The sequence below is a fragment of the Entelurus aequoreus genome, linkage group LG10 (genome assembly GCF_033978785.1).
Source record: "Entelurus aequoreus isolate RoL-2023_Sb linkage group LG10, RoL_Eaeq_v1.1, whole genome shotgun sequence".
Classification (NCBI taxonomy): domain Eukaryota; kingdom Metazoa; phylum Chordata; class Actinopteri; order Syngnathiformes; family Syngnathidae; genus Entelurus; species Entelurus aequoreus.
In genome coordinates, this window is record NC_084740.1 from 27,040,548 (window position 1) to 27,055,939 (window position 15,392).

Sequence of the window (15,392 nt, forward strand, 5' to 3'; positions counted from 1 at the left end):
TTAGTCACCTCATCTTCAAACGCTCAAACAAGGGAGGTAAAGGGTGAGTATGCGGCAAGTATTAGCTCGTTAAACGCCTAATTAGCGTTTATGCTCATACACCTGCACCTACACACCTTTTTGTTCAGAACACTTGTAGGTGCCGTCTTAATTTTCCGCGTGCCTGCTGGAACCATTAGATTCTCGATTGAGCGCGAAGTGAAATTATCCCCGATCTTATTATATTTTAATTGCATCCGACATTTGAAGCCGTTAATCATAAAGTGAGTAGCTTTTAGCAGAGCTAACTTTAAAGCCGGTACAATCAAGCTTCTGGCCTTGAGGCTCAATAGCAATCAAGGGCGGAAATAAGTGAGCTGATTTGAAAGAGGTGATTGGTTGGAGTCATTGCCATCTGCATCCTTTCAAGCGTGTGGACAGAAAGCGGAATGTTTAGAGACAATACAATCTTGGTGCCCACCAGGAATATGCATTTGACTTCTGCAATCGACAATGAGGAAAATAAGAGAATGTTAGGGACAACTGGTAGAAAATGGATGGATGTTTGGTTATTATGTTCATTGCTTTCTCTCTAAATATTCTGAACTCCTATTTCTATGCAAATGTATAAAATAGAATGTTCAGTGTTTCCTACATGACCGCAATCTTACAGTATCTGTGCTGTGGCATTGGTATGCATGAGGGAGCATATTTGCCATGATTTAACGATTAAATCAATTACTTTGATTTATATTCTGTTACTTCAAATTAATGAGTGTAACTAAGAAAAATTGATTGCAAGGCGTGTCCGGAACATTTTATATGCGGACATTGTTTCTGCATGGGCGCTGCAATAGAGCGTACATAAGAGTAGTAATGGTGTGTGTGTGCCGTAATCTATGTGGCAGCGAACTGAGAGTTTTTTTCCCCCAAAAAAATAATGCATACATAATCAGGGTTTCCCTAGACTGCCAAGATACCCGTAGCGGTGGGATCGTGGTTATGGGCATGGTCACCATGACGTCATCGAATAATTTGCTATGATGATGTATTTCTTTAAAAATGCTTTAAAAAATGTATGCATACATTCAAAAACAATTCTGTTATTAGTTAGTATTAACATATATAGATATATTTTGTATCGTTTTGTCATATTTTCAATTGTTGCTGCTTATTGTACAATGTACTTTGTGGAGATGTTTTCAAGTGTCTAAAGACGTTTAATTAGTTTTTTATTAAAAACAACTAGCAACATATTTTTTTCTGGTATTATAAAATGTACTCATGTTTTGATAGTCTTTACTTCTATCCCTGACGAAATAGGCGAGCAACAGCAAGCATGTTGTCACGTTTGCTTCGTGCCGTTGCTCCAGTTGGACTTTCTTTTCTTAAAAGCCGCCACTGTCCTTTTATTATTTGCACATTTTGTAGATGGCTGTCCGCGGGTATATCTGGCATGTATTAAAATCCTGTCCACATCACAGACATGCTGACAACACTCCAGACACAATGGCGTGCATTTTGCTTACATTCGGTTTTTAGGTGATCAGTCTTTTTTCGGTTATCAAGTTTTCGGTTCATCACTTGTCAATAGTGCGCAAATAATAGGCTATATATATCAATTCATACTGCAACAACCAGTTGGTGTTAATGTTTTATGTTTGTGTGGTTTGGATTTGATGTTAGTTTTTCCCCTTGTTTGCAAACACGCCGTCCATGCCTGAAAGGTGATTGGCGGAGAATGACAAAGTGTTTTTGTGTGTCTGGGGAAGCGCGGACTCACGGAGACTAACATTTTTTTCACGGGAGGTCAAACCTGTTGGAATTGTGCCATTTGTTATCTTAAGATTGGTAATAAAATGTAAAAATAGAGTCGGACTTTGTGTGATTTCTTCTGGGGGCTACCATATACTATATTAATTAAATTTGATTTCAAGTAAAAAAAAAAACATATTTTCAAGGTGTGGCGGTAATAAAATAGCGTTGGCGGCGCGCCACTTTCAATTACATTAAGGGGAACACCTAATAATGTTAAATTAATCTACAATGTTGATGATTTACATTAACTGAAAAAAAAAAAGAAATAAAGGTTATGGCAGGCAGAAAAAATTGTCAACTATTTCCCCTGAAATACGCATAAAGTGTGTTTCATCCGACTCGATTAATCTAACAAACTAATCGATAGATTACTCGATTACTTAAATAATCGATAGCTGCAGCTAGGGATGAAATGATTACTGGTATTAATGATAAATCGTTGTAAAATTGCAGACCGTTAGTATTACCCTTTCAAATTTTTATCGTCATAAAACTGTGACTTTGATAAACTCGTGGCATGGTGATACTGCTCACTTTCTGGAGAAGCAGGTAGGGCGCTAATCTCTAGCTGGCAGCTAGTGTGCTAAATGCTGTCTGGCAGCTAGCCTGCTTAATCACTAAAACCTTTACAAATTCAAATGGAAGAAGATATGCACATTTAAAATACTCAAATAACAATTATAAGCCAGAATAATATTTAATGTTTCTTCTACCAAGGAACGTGTATTGTTTGTATTTTATTTATTTATTTTCCAAGCTTGGTTTAATGATTTTAATAAGGAATATGACACAGATATGTTTTACGGTGCGTTTATGGACCGCTGAACAGAGGAGAATGCCACAACTCCCGCCAGAACATTCTTATCAGTGAAGCATAAGAATCACAAAACATGGGCTTTCTAACAGGGAAATCTAAATATTTCAGTGTGTGTACTGTATGTATGAGTACTTTTTGAGCACATTCAACAATACTGTGATAATAATGACAACTGTGATCATTTTGGTCACAATGACCGTGCTATGACATGTTTGTATCGTTACATTCCTAGCTGCAGCCCTACAAGATATATTTAAAAGCAAATAAAATATGGTTAGAAATACAAATTAACTTTCCTCTGTCGCATATTTTTGTGAGGTTGTTTTTTTATGTATCCAGCCTGAGAGTGCTTTTATTTAAATGAGTTGGGGGTGAGGAGCACAGTAGGGCCAGTTGTCTATTGTCAAGAGCAGTACGTGCTCCCAAAGTGTCCATAAAACCAGAAAAAGTCACTAGATCTGGCAGTAGTCGCTTTTTTTTTTTTTTAACAACAATTTAAGAGTTGTCTTAATACTCGATAAATATAGCAACAAAAATCGCCAAGTATGTAACGGTGTTCCTTCCTGCGACGTCTTCTTCTCTGCCAGGTGCTTTTAAGAAGCAAAGCTATGCCGCCATCTACTGTACGGAGTTGTAATGACAAGTTGCATTCATACGTAGTCCCGTTATGTGTTTTATGAGCGAGGGCAAAGAGGTAGTGCAAAATGTAATTGTGGCAAGCCGCAAATAAATGAATGTATGGAAAAAAACAATTGCTGCTGTTTTTAGAGCTGACGTATGATCATTTTGTTTAAATAGCAAATGAGTCGAGCAGAAGGGTGAATTCATTTATGCACAATTATTTACCTAAACGGGCGGCCACAGAATTCTGTCTGTAAAGCTTGAATCAACAGCTCCTCTGCTGGTTGCAGAAAAGTAGTGCACTTCATTGTGCCACTCCACTTGTATTTGTTAACGTCACACTGTTTGGGGGCTCTTTCTGGCAAGGAGCTGTGTTGTTTTCTGCCCTTCCAGCACAACGCCACACATAATTAAATTACGAGTTGTTCTTGCTGTGAACCTTTGACTTCACCTCGGGCTTTATTTTTTTCTATGCCCACAAACATGTTTTGAAATCCACTCTCAATAATAAATGAGGTTCCATTTCAGTGGAAATGATTGGAATGATATCTGACCAAATGACTGCACGATGGGTTATAAAAGCCAGCAGCTCCAGGAGAAATATGCGTATTCTTATTAGACACTTTTATTACCATAACTGGTGGCGGCGGTGGACTCGGCTGCATAATGAACGTCTGCAGGCTCATTCCTGGAAAAGTGCTGTTTTTATGTCTTAATCAACGCTCTAGAGTTGCCCTCTAATGGTTGTCGCAGCACTTTTACTTTCTCAGAGCCGCGATCTAATAGAGGTCAAAATTCTGTCGCGCACTTGTTGGCCTGGAGTCTGATTTAATAACCTAGCAGCATTCGCAAGCGTTTTTGATGCATTGATTCAGGAATTCCCCCTACGAGTATGATCAGGATCAATGACGGCGTAATTGGAAATAATCTCGTTATGGCAGTCCTATTACCAGCAGTGATGGATGAACAGTCTCCTGGACTTTAAAGAAAAGTACTTGGGCCTTCATCACACTGCAGATCAATTCCGATTTTTTTGCCCACATGTGGCCTGTATCTGAGTTTTTCATGTCGCAATGAACAGTGCAATTCCAAATTTATCAAATCCGATTCAGGCCTCTTTCATAGGTGGATATAAATCGGGTATGTATCGAATGCAACTGCAGTCTAAACGCTCCAGTCGCGTTTATCCTACCAGTATGTCATCAATAAGCGTCATAATTCTTAAGCAAATTAAACAGTTGCAAAATAAATAGTTGAAAAATTAGCAGAAAGCAGGCAAAATAAAGTTTTAGGAACTTAAATCAATGTTCCACCACTCCTGTCTCCCGACTGCTACCCCACAAGTTCTTCGTAGCAGACATTGAAGCCAATGTCCCGCAAACTGCGAGAGCTAAAGTGCTTGCCCTTTTCCTTCTTATTCTTTAGAACCTTTATTTAACTAGATAAGAAACCCATTGAGATCAAGATCTCTTTCACAAGGGTGACCTGGCCAAGAGGTCAACAGCACATGTCACAGAGCAGTTTCAAAAAAAATAATACGTTAAGACATACATTTTAAAATACATAAGAGAACAATAAAACAACAAAGATTTACACCTTTTAAAAATACAGGCACTGTGCAAACGTCTCTCGCTGTCTGTCCCTCAGGACAGAACGGAAGGCTCCAAATGGAAGTAGTTCTGTAAGTTTCAGTTTCGTCTGCAATGCATTCCATGCCATTCTTCTTGGCGCAATAATTTGGTTCAGAAAATGCTGACTTTGATTGCACAACATTCTTGAAATTGCCTTAAAGGTGCGACGACTGAGACTTACGAGAATTGGAGCCATGCAGCACTTATGACGTTATTCCATCATGTCCGCATGTGGGTCAGATAGAGTTCACATTAGACATTTTTTTGTAATGTAAACAGTTACATAAAAAGATGGGATTTAACAAAAAAATCTGAATTTCACATCCTACTCTGCAGTGTTAACGTAGCCTTAGTTTAAAGGAATATCGCTTAGCTCCAGAATAGAAAGAAATATCCTCTTCTAGTCTTTTGTAAAGCTTTTATTTTTACTGAGAAAAGTAACCAAGTTTAGATAAAATTGTCTATTTCCATTATATGACCATTTGACCATATGTGTTTTAAAAAAAAAAATTTCTCCATATGCTCGGGAGTCAAAAATGACCTCTGTCCCTATTTAGAAATATCTTCATATGCTGTCAAGCCTAATCTAAACACGGAAGGTGAACAAACTATCAGGTAGGATTAAATGACATCTGCTTTTCCCCACTCCTTTTCAGACATGTTCAATTGTGCAAGTGTATTTACAGTATGTGATGCTCCTTGTTAAAGGGGGCCTATGATGATTTGATGATCTGCATTCCAAACACTCCCTTGTGGTCTAGGTAATACGTATTTGATATGCTTTGGTGAAAATTGCGGGTAAATTTTGCTTCACAGTCACTTTTATAACGTGTTTTTTTGAGTCTGTCTACAACATGTTTTTTTCTGGAGGCGTTCCCAGATTGCAAATTAAACTACGCCCCACCCTCTCCAAAGTATCGTAATTTATCTTTTGAAAATGTACACTGTTTAAATATATCTTTTGAAGTCGTCATCACTATTGTTTTTTCCAAACATAATTGAAAATAAACTTTATAAACATTATGTAGATTCACCCAGTCACAACATTAGGTGCACCTGTACACTCGCCAATCGATTCAGACTTTGCTCAAAAACATTTATGTCTCTGCATGTTGCATGTCGGTGTTATTATGCTCATGCCAAGATTAGACGAAAATAATACGTTATTCTAGCTTCATGTGTTTTCTCATAGCCTGAAGCAGAGGGGGAGCTCCCTCTCTTTGGCTGAGAGCTTTACTTAGTACTTCCACCTCACGATGACGCCACAACGTAGCCAGACTGCAAACGCTGTGAACTCAACAGCGGTAGGGGTGTAACGGTACATGTATTTGTATTGAACCGTTTCGGTACGGGGTTTCGGTTCGGTTCGGAGGTGTACCGAAAGAGTTTCCACATGGGCATATTAAGTAGCGTACCGCACACCGAGGCACAACACACGGCATGCTAGCAGCGACTGGGCTACGATAGACTGACCATGGGTCCTCTTCTCACCGGACATGTCCTCTTTTGCGGGGCTGTCCGGGCGGAGTTTCTTAATTGCCTCAAATGTCCGGCATTTTGAGTTAGGGTTGCGTGTATTTTCAATGTACGTTCAGGGTTAAGAAGGGGTTAAAAAAATAATGATTGTGGAGGTGTGCGCGCAGCAGCATTCGTGAGGGAGGGGCTGAGACAGAGAGAGCGAGAGAGTTATGATAAGCGCGCATGCGTCGCCAGGCTCTGCTTTTTATCCATAGATTTATCAGATTTAATTTTTTATTATCTATAGCAGGGGTGTGAAAAGTGTGCCCTGGAGGCCATTTGCGGCCCACAGCTAATGTTTTAAAGGCCCACGGCACATTCTAAAAATACTATTAAAATAAACAAAAACATAACAAAAGTGAAATAAAAAAGCTTAAAGGTTAAATGTAATTTAGAAAAAGTTGCAATATTGACTAATAAAACAAAGCTGTTTTTTTTTCTTTCAAACTGTCATCGCTCAAAACATAAAATGAATCAAAATCAATGTTATTATGAATTATTGACCTATCCAAGGTTACGATTACTTCACATCAAATATTTCACTAAGAAAAATATTTTTGGTGGAAGATTTTGCAAATTTGGTAAATAAATAACCAAAAAATGTATATATCGTTGTTTTCTTACTGTACCGAAAATGAACCGAACCGTGACCTCTAAACCGAGGTACGTACCGAACCAAAATTTTTGCGTACCGTTACACCCCTAAACAGCGGTATGCAAAACTGCGTGCAATCTCATGCTAAATGCTTGAACCTTATGATTTGACATTTTGTCATTGTTTAACACGAGTATCTGCAGTTATAAGTCAGAAAATTAATCATAGTAAAATAAATAAACAAATAAAACCGTGACCATTACCGTGCACAAGCGAAGCACCAGAGGGCGCCAATACACTTAACCCACCAGCCGTTTGAACCAATCAAAAGCTTGAAAAGAGTATTTTTTTTTCAAGGCAGATTTATTACAGGAGCCCAGTACAGCGGAGATGTTGGATCAGGTTGGCCCAAATGCAATTGGAGTTCAGCAGCAGTTTAACAGTGAATACATAATTACTGTACCGGCACATTATTGGGAGGATCCTAACAAAAGCTTGTGGCAGGACAAAGCCAAAAACATTTTCAGAATTTGTTTGTGTAGACTTTAAGTAATTATGCATCTACTGACCAATAAACGACGATCAAAACAAAATTCATGCTTTTGCGCTTGGTGGAGGTAACAATGGAGAATCTAACTTCATTTCAGGGACCCTAAAAAGCATCTTGTTTGTGGACATTCTGTTAAGATTATGACACTTGTCATTGATTTTTCTCGCAGGTCACATCATCTTAGCTGCTGGCAGCGGAGAAAAAGCCTCACAGGTAAGAAACCTTCTATGTTTTGTGGACAAAGTGAACCATAGGCTCTCAATAATTGTTGTTCCTCCACTCCCTGGTTAGTTGATTAGAGACTCACACAGTAGTTGCATTTGTCGCGTTAAACTTTAATTACCTGCTCATAGAAAAAAGAAAAAAAAACTGCCCTTCAGCCTCACAAATTACTTCATTACGAGCTGCCTCTGCATCTAACGTGTTAAGTGCTTCCCGGATCCTCTCGCTTGTTCCGTTTTTCCTCACCTCTGAGTAACATTTGTTTTCTTGCGTTGGCGTTTTCCGCTCTGTATAATAAGTAATAAACACGCTGAGTTGCTCTTCTGCTTCTACTTGCTGCAAGACCATGTCGACAGTGAGCCTCCCTGCAGGGCTTACTTAATACGGCAAATCACGGCACGACTTCTCTATCATCTCGGCTGAAGAGATTTGACTTTGTCTCTGTGAATTATGAACTTGCAAACATATCCTGTAGCTGTAGCAGACTTGAGTTGAGCTACAGTGGGACAGGAATAAGAGGGGAGACAGTGTGGATAATGCTGTAAATACTTCCGGAATGTTTCAAACCACACGTCGCTTGTCCATTGCTTCTTTTGGACTCATATTGAGCTACCAACTGCTGTAAAAAGGCAAAAAAACCACCTAAAAGGCACACAAAGTAGCAATTAGCATAGTAGCCAATAGGGGTGTCAAAAAAAGATTTCAGATTAATCACGATTCTTATTTATAATAATTCTTAATTGATAAAAATGTATTTTATTTTTTTTAATCTTTCCTGTCCAGCCACTCAGGCAAATCATAGTGTTGATGTAGAGCAGACCTGGGCATTCTGCGGCCCGCGGGCCGCATCCGGCCCTTTGTGCGTCCCTGTCCGGCCCGCGTGAGGCCAATTATAAATTACAAAATACATTTTAAAAAATATCTATGTCGAGTGTGCAATACAACGGTGCTGCTTTTGTTTTGAAAATCGTTATTTGTATTACTTCCGTGTGGACGTATGCGTGTGCGTGATTGTGAGTGAATGTGAACAGCTGCAATAACAAATTACAAAATAAAGTTGAAAAAACATCTATGTCGTGCGCGCAATACAACTGTGCTGCTTTTATTTTAAAAAGTATTATTTATGGGCGTGTGTCCGTGTGTAACCTGTGAGTGAAGGTGCACATGCAGCGACAAGTGATGCACGGTTTACACCCGAGACGCTAAAAAGAGAAAAGTTGATGAAGAATGGCGTGTTTCCAACAAGACATGGACTGCAAAGCAACGTTCCCTCTAAGGTGCTTACCTGCGCAATTGCGCACTGCTCAAGCGTCTGCTGCGCGCAGCAAATATATGCCGCGCACCAAATCAAATCCCATCTGAATTGTAAACAAAATAAACACATTTATTCTATGTAATTTTGCAATGCAACTCTGAGTGACAGTGACAACAAGCGGCCCTAACGGTGTTCGTCAACACCGTTCAATTGAACACCGTTCAATTGAACACCGTTCAATTATTGTAACGTCTATCAAGATGCTTCGAGGACAGGAATTATATCGATCACTTTATTGAGCAAAACTGTTTATATTCGGACATAACCACACCAAAAACATGAGTAAAACAATTCTATCTCGAAAAACCAGTCATTTTCTGCCGTACAAACCAGGCCAAAACCAACTTGTCATCTGTCACCAACACGCATAGCACTAAACCACTGGTGCGTTTATGGCCACACAAGAAGTCGGACAACTCAAACACCACACAAAGTTACACTATGACTCCTCAGTCATACGTGTGCTTATTTTACTGTCATTTATTATTAATGTTAATTTATTTATATTAGTCATGGAATGCTGTTACACACACTATGTTGAAGTATTACTATTATTATTAATTATTATTATTATTATTATTATTATTATTATTATTTATCTTACGGTATATATCAAAAATAATATTGAGCAAAATTTAATTGAAATATTGTCGATGTGGCCCTCCAGCAGTGCTCGGGTTGCTCATGCGGCCCCCGGTAAAAATTAATTGCCCACCCCTGATGTAGAGGCTCATATTTGCTGTACAGATCTACTTTAGAAAAAATAAGTGTTGGATACTTCTCTTGTTACCTTATTTGTATTTGACTTTATTAAATGTTTGGGAAGCATTTTATTAAACAAAACCAGTTTTCTTGTAAGTAATATAGAAATTGATCAGAGCTGTTTACCTATTTTATGGAGGAATGTAGTTAATCATAGAACTGGCATCCAAAGTTATTCAAAAGATTTTGATTTTGAATCAAGAATCGTTTTAAATCGAGAATCAATTCTGAATCGAGTCGAATCGTGCGGTGCCCAACGAGTCACAGCCCTCGTAGCTAATGACATCACTGCTCTGCTGGTGGAGATCAATCAGCCCACTCACAATGGATGTGCTTCAGGCACAAAACTGCAGCACTGCAAGCACACAACGGGTGGATTAAACGTCCGCACACTGTGACAAGGTTCGTACAACATATCATGTTTCTATGCGGTATGAGGGTCGCAAATCAAAAAGTTGGTATAGTGAGGGGTTTGTAAATCTGCTATAGTTTGACCAGGTTAGATCTTTATAGGCAAACACAAAGTGGCATCGAAGCCAAGTAGCTGCGATTAGCTTGTACAGTAGCAACAGAGTGTATACATAGAAAAGCTCAAGCCGATGTGTCAAATGTAAAGAAGCGGGATCATTTTGAATCCCGATCAAATATTGAGGTGAGGCTATTAGAAATTTGAAAGTGATCTTAATCGGATTTAGGGATGTAACATTCTAAACATTTCGTATCATGGTTATTGTGACCAAAAATGATCACCTTAACATTATTAACAATATATTGTTAAATGTGCTCAAAAAGTACTTATACAGATACGGAAAACTTGTTTTTCAGAATAATCATTAGAATAATTTAATAGGCATGCAATATACTTTTCTTGGCAGGAGAAACTATTTAAAAAAAAAAACTTTAGTCTTTTTAAGAGCCATGTTATTGTAATTTAAACTACCATAAAATATGTTGATTCTTTTCTGTTTCAATTTGCAAACGTTTTACAGTGTTTCTAGATGACAAAGGCAAAACGGGGTTTGCTGCTTCACTTCTGGTTCATGTGATGTCACGTGGATTAATTTCTTGTTGTCGACACATGGCTAGTTAAACTTTTTGTGATCAATGTGCCGCTCAAAGTAGTTCCTCTGCGTTAGCTCTTATAATAATGTCGCTAAAACTTGGTTGATATGCATTAAATGGAGTGTTGTTGGCGGTTTTTGTATATAATTTGTTATCTATTCTGCTACTTTTTTAGCTGTCTGGTACGAATCGTATATTACAAAGTGTTCTTGTCTCACATAGGGATTGTGATTGGTAGAAAAAAAATCCCGAAAAGTGCAGTTCCTCTTTAAAAACAAACAGTTTTTATTTTCACCATTATAGAACAAAATAGAACACTTTATTGTCATAAAACATGAGAGCGTGACAAAATACATTTGTGGTCTGTGTGCAATAATGGCTCGCTTTTACAAACCATAAATGTGCAAAATCAAGACTTAGACACGACTGACCGGGAAAGACAGAAATGACAACGATTTGACCCTTACATGTTGCCAGGTTACCATTATCTTTTGTGTGTTTGGGTGTGTGTGTGCGTGCACGCGCGTCTGTGTGTGCGTGCGTGCACTAACTTTAAAGGAGTGGTATTATGATTTTTTTTTTTCATTTTTAAAATACTTCATTTTGGTCTACATAACATCGGATGGTGGTTCTTTGGTGAAAAATGTACATAGATTTCGTTTTACAGACCTATTTGTAAGCCATATTTCCCCCCCCCCCTCTCAAAACAGCTCCTTTCGAGAGGCAGAGTTGTTAGATGCAAAATAACCCCTCCTTACCACGCCCCCACATGCTGAGTCAGCATTCACCCCAAGCGGTCAGGTTTTTTTTTTTTAGCTTTAGTTTTCTAGCTTTTATTGTGCGCTTTGGGCATTGATGACCGGCACCAGCAATCTGTTTTGAGTGACTTTAACCCGACTTCCACAATATCTTGTATCAATCACCAGCAGAGTGGGTTTTAAGAATAGACTGAGAGGAGAAGTATTGCGAAAGAGATTATTCTAGATTGTACCTAATGTCATGAGTGGTTAATTCATCTTCTTTTGACTTATTTTTTGCTCGAATTCATTCTTGTTTCTGGTTATTGTTTTTATATTGATATTATCTTGATTTTGTATGTACTTTATGTCATATTTTATTCATTATGGTACTTTTTCGTCACTTAGAATATTGTTTGTCTTTGGTAAACTAATGGGTATATTGTAGGCCATTGGTTCTTTGTTTCATTTTTGCAAAAAATATATATCTATTTTTATATTGCTCTTTTTTATCTTTGGTATGAAGATTATTATGTAAACTCCCAAGTTATTGTTTTTTTGTTTATTGTTGTTGCTATTTTTGTATTACAACATTTTATTATTGATCATGTTGTACTGCATTGTAATCTTTTGTTTTGTGATTGTGTGATGTTTTTTGCCTGGAACCCAGGAAGAATAGTCTCCACTGCGGTGTAGACTACTGGGGATCCTTAATAAACTAAAAAAAAAAACAACGCAACATCCCAAATGATATAGCAAGATCAACTCATGGTGTTTTATTGTCTGCATGATAAGGAGACGAAGCAGGCGGATGAGAGAAAGGAAGTACACTACTATACTAAGATTAAACTTCCACCGAGTCATTATCTCTCCAATGTTAAATCCTGGCCGTATCCATGTGTACCGTATTTTTTGGACTATAAGTCGCAGTTTTTTTCATAGTTTGGCCGGGGGTACGACTTATACTCAGGAGCGACTTACGTGTGAAATTATTAACACATTACCGTAAAATATCAAATAATATTATTTAGCTCATTCACGTAAGAGACTAGACGTATAAGATTTCATCGGATTTAGCGATTAGGAGTGACAGATTTTTTGGTAAACGTATAGCATGTTCTATATGTTATAGTTATTTGAATGACTCTTACCATAATATGTTACGTTAACATAACTGGCACGTTCTCAGGTTATTTATGCGTCATATAACGTACACTTATTCAGCCTGTTGTTCACTCTTCTTTATTTATTTTAAATTGCCTTTCAAATGTCTGTTCTTGGTGTTGGGTTTTATCAAATACATTTCCCCAAAAATGCGACTTATACTCCGGTGCGACGTATATATGTTTTTTTCTTTCTTTATTATGCATTTTCGGCCGGTGCGACTTATACTCCGGAGCGACTTATAGTCCGAAAAATACGGTATATTGACAGTAAATTGCTTGTCTATTCTATGTCACGTTCATAATTTCACTGCTGCTGATTTGAACACTTGTAATCAATATAGGCTCAAGCCGTCTATACAATAAACTTCCTCCGAGCAACATCACTAACGTAATAACAGATGATTTATTTATTTATATACTGGTCCATTACCAAACAACATAGGCACTGATCAAATTAAAAGTTGTTTTTAGGAAAATCATTCCTTATTTTTCCGCAGGACGGTTCCATTAGAAGGCTAAGCTAGGTACACAACAACTCCAGCCAACAAAGCTAACGTACACATTTGTAACGTACTGTTATTACTTACCATTCCATTGTCTCCTCCATTGCCATAAAAAATAGTCATTGAGCACACTATTAAAAGTACTTTTTTGGAATATCCATCTTTTTGTAATGGTTTGTGGGAAGCAGGACTCTAGCTTGCACACACTCAAAGCAACTTCTTCTGAATTAAAGGCGCATTGTCAGAAAGTAAGGCACTTTTTACTTCAGATGGGGCTAAAAGTTTGTGTGGTAACTTGTGCTGCTTAAAACTACCAACAACAGAGCATTTTCGGTCTTCGTGTCGCACCTTGGTTGTACTTTGTTTGGACTACAAATGCTCGAATGATAAATAAAATGGCGGACTCACGCAAAGTCCTTTGGGTAAGCCTTTACCATATATAAAAATATATCCGCAGATGTCACAGGTCAGAAAAACCTTGCAAGATTCCAAACGGCCAAACGGACTATTTGGAGGAAGTAGGGAGGAATGCAAGATTGTTTTATAAATATCTCTAAAATGCCTACACGGTTTGATTTCAAATTTTTAGGACTTATGCAGATCACAAATACACATGCGAGGTTGGTTTTGCATAATAGGGCCACTTTAATGAATGAGTATTTCTGCAACACCCACTGTCTGTTAATTGTACATAGAAGTAATCACACAATTTCTTTGTACGCACTACTTTGTTACCTAACCATGTTTTCGACCCAAACTGTAAAAACCAGGTTGATATTTCTTTTCTTTTTTTAGATTTCCTGAACTGCATGACAACACAAACAAATTAAAAAGGAATGCACATTTTTAGGTCATGGAAATGCTCCAGTTTAGGCCTCTGTGTGTGTCCTGTGCTTGCAAACAGGACCCTGAATAATAACAAGTCTTAATTACGCTGGGGTTACAGCTTTGAAGGTTTGTCAATTTGTTTTGCTTTTAGTCTTTTTAATCAGTGTTTGATTGGAGGTTATTTCAGCAAAGGATGAGCACAATAGACGTGGGATAGTTTCCAACTATAACTAGTACACTATGCTCAAGGATTTGTGTTGTGTTCATCTTTTAGAAGGACAGATATTCATTACACTCAATCTTCAAGCCTGTTGCGTGTTGAGATAAAATCCCTTTCTGTAAGGAAATAGGCCACAATTGATTAAAACGCTTTCTTAGACGTCCAATGTCAGAGTAGTTTTTTTCCTAAACAAAAAATAACCTTAAAAGCATGTCTTTTTGTGTGTTGTGATATTTTTGCCACATTTTTTTTATTTAAAATTGTAATAAACATTCACTTGATGATCCTACCAACAGAAAATGCATGATTTTAATTGGGTGTCTCTTACTTTAACAGACAAGTGTTAGGTTATGGTTATGTTTCATTAAAAAATGATTGGAGCATATTAATGCTAAAAAGGCAAAGAAATAAAGTAAATGGGAGCTGGATACAAAATATTCCTAGCAATCCCAGTAGCATGCAAAAATGATTCATAGTGTCTGTCGGTAGCATTAGATAACTTGAGTGATCGGAGAGTGTTTTTTTAAATTTATTTTTGTTTTCAAACTTACCTATGAAGTAGTTGAAAAATCATTAAACTGTGATTTAATTATGGCTGTCAAATTTAAGGCATTAACTCATGTGATTAATTACAAAAAATTTTGCATTAATCATGTATACATGCAGATTAATCATGCAATATATTTTAATTTAGATTTGTTAACCTTAAAGGGGTCATATTATGATATATTTTTTTCTACATTTAAAATATATCCTTCTGTTCTACACAACATGTAATGGTGGTTCTTTGGTCAAAATTTAGCATGAATTATATTTTCAGAGACGCTTTAAGACTCTTCAGGATGCGCCGTTTTGTGGACGCTCTTATTTACCCGCCTCCACTTCGACTGCGTCTTCCCCCCGCCAGCCATGTTTTAGTGGGGACGTTTTAGGGGGACGGCGAGGCGAAGTTGGGAGAGTGGCCGTGCCAGCAATCTGAGGGTTACTGGTTCAATCCCCACCTTCTACCATCCTAGTCACGTCCGTTGTGTCCTTGAGCAAGACACTT

The 15,392-nt window shown here is 37.7% G+C and overlaps 1 protein-coding gene across 4 annotated transcripts in view; it reads left to right on the plus strand.

Moving 5' to 3' along the window:
* The window catches only part of b3glcta (beta 3-glucosyltransferase a), a 162,375-nt gene that overhangs the window by 12,695 nt on the left and 134,288 nt on the right, over nucleotides 1–15,392 (plus strand). For all 4 annotated transcript variants that reach the window (XM_062060444.1, XM_062060443.1, XM_062060445.1 and 1 more), the window contains exon 2: nucleotides 7,699–7,742. Coding sequence is in view for 2 of the 4 variants with exons in the window: in XM_062060445.1 (XP_061916429.1) it covers nucleotides 7,699–7,742 (44 nt within the window). In the remaining 2 variants the exon portion in view is untranslated. The remainder of the gene's footprint in view (nucleotides 1–7,698; nucleotides 7,743–15,392) is intronic.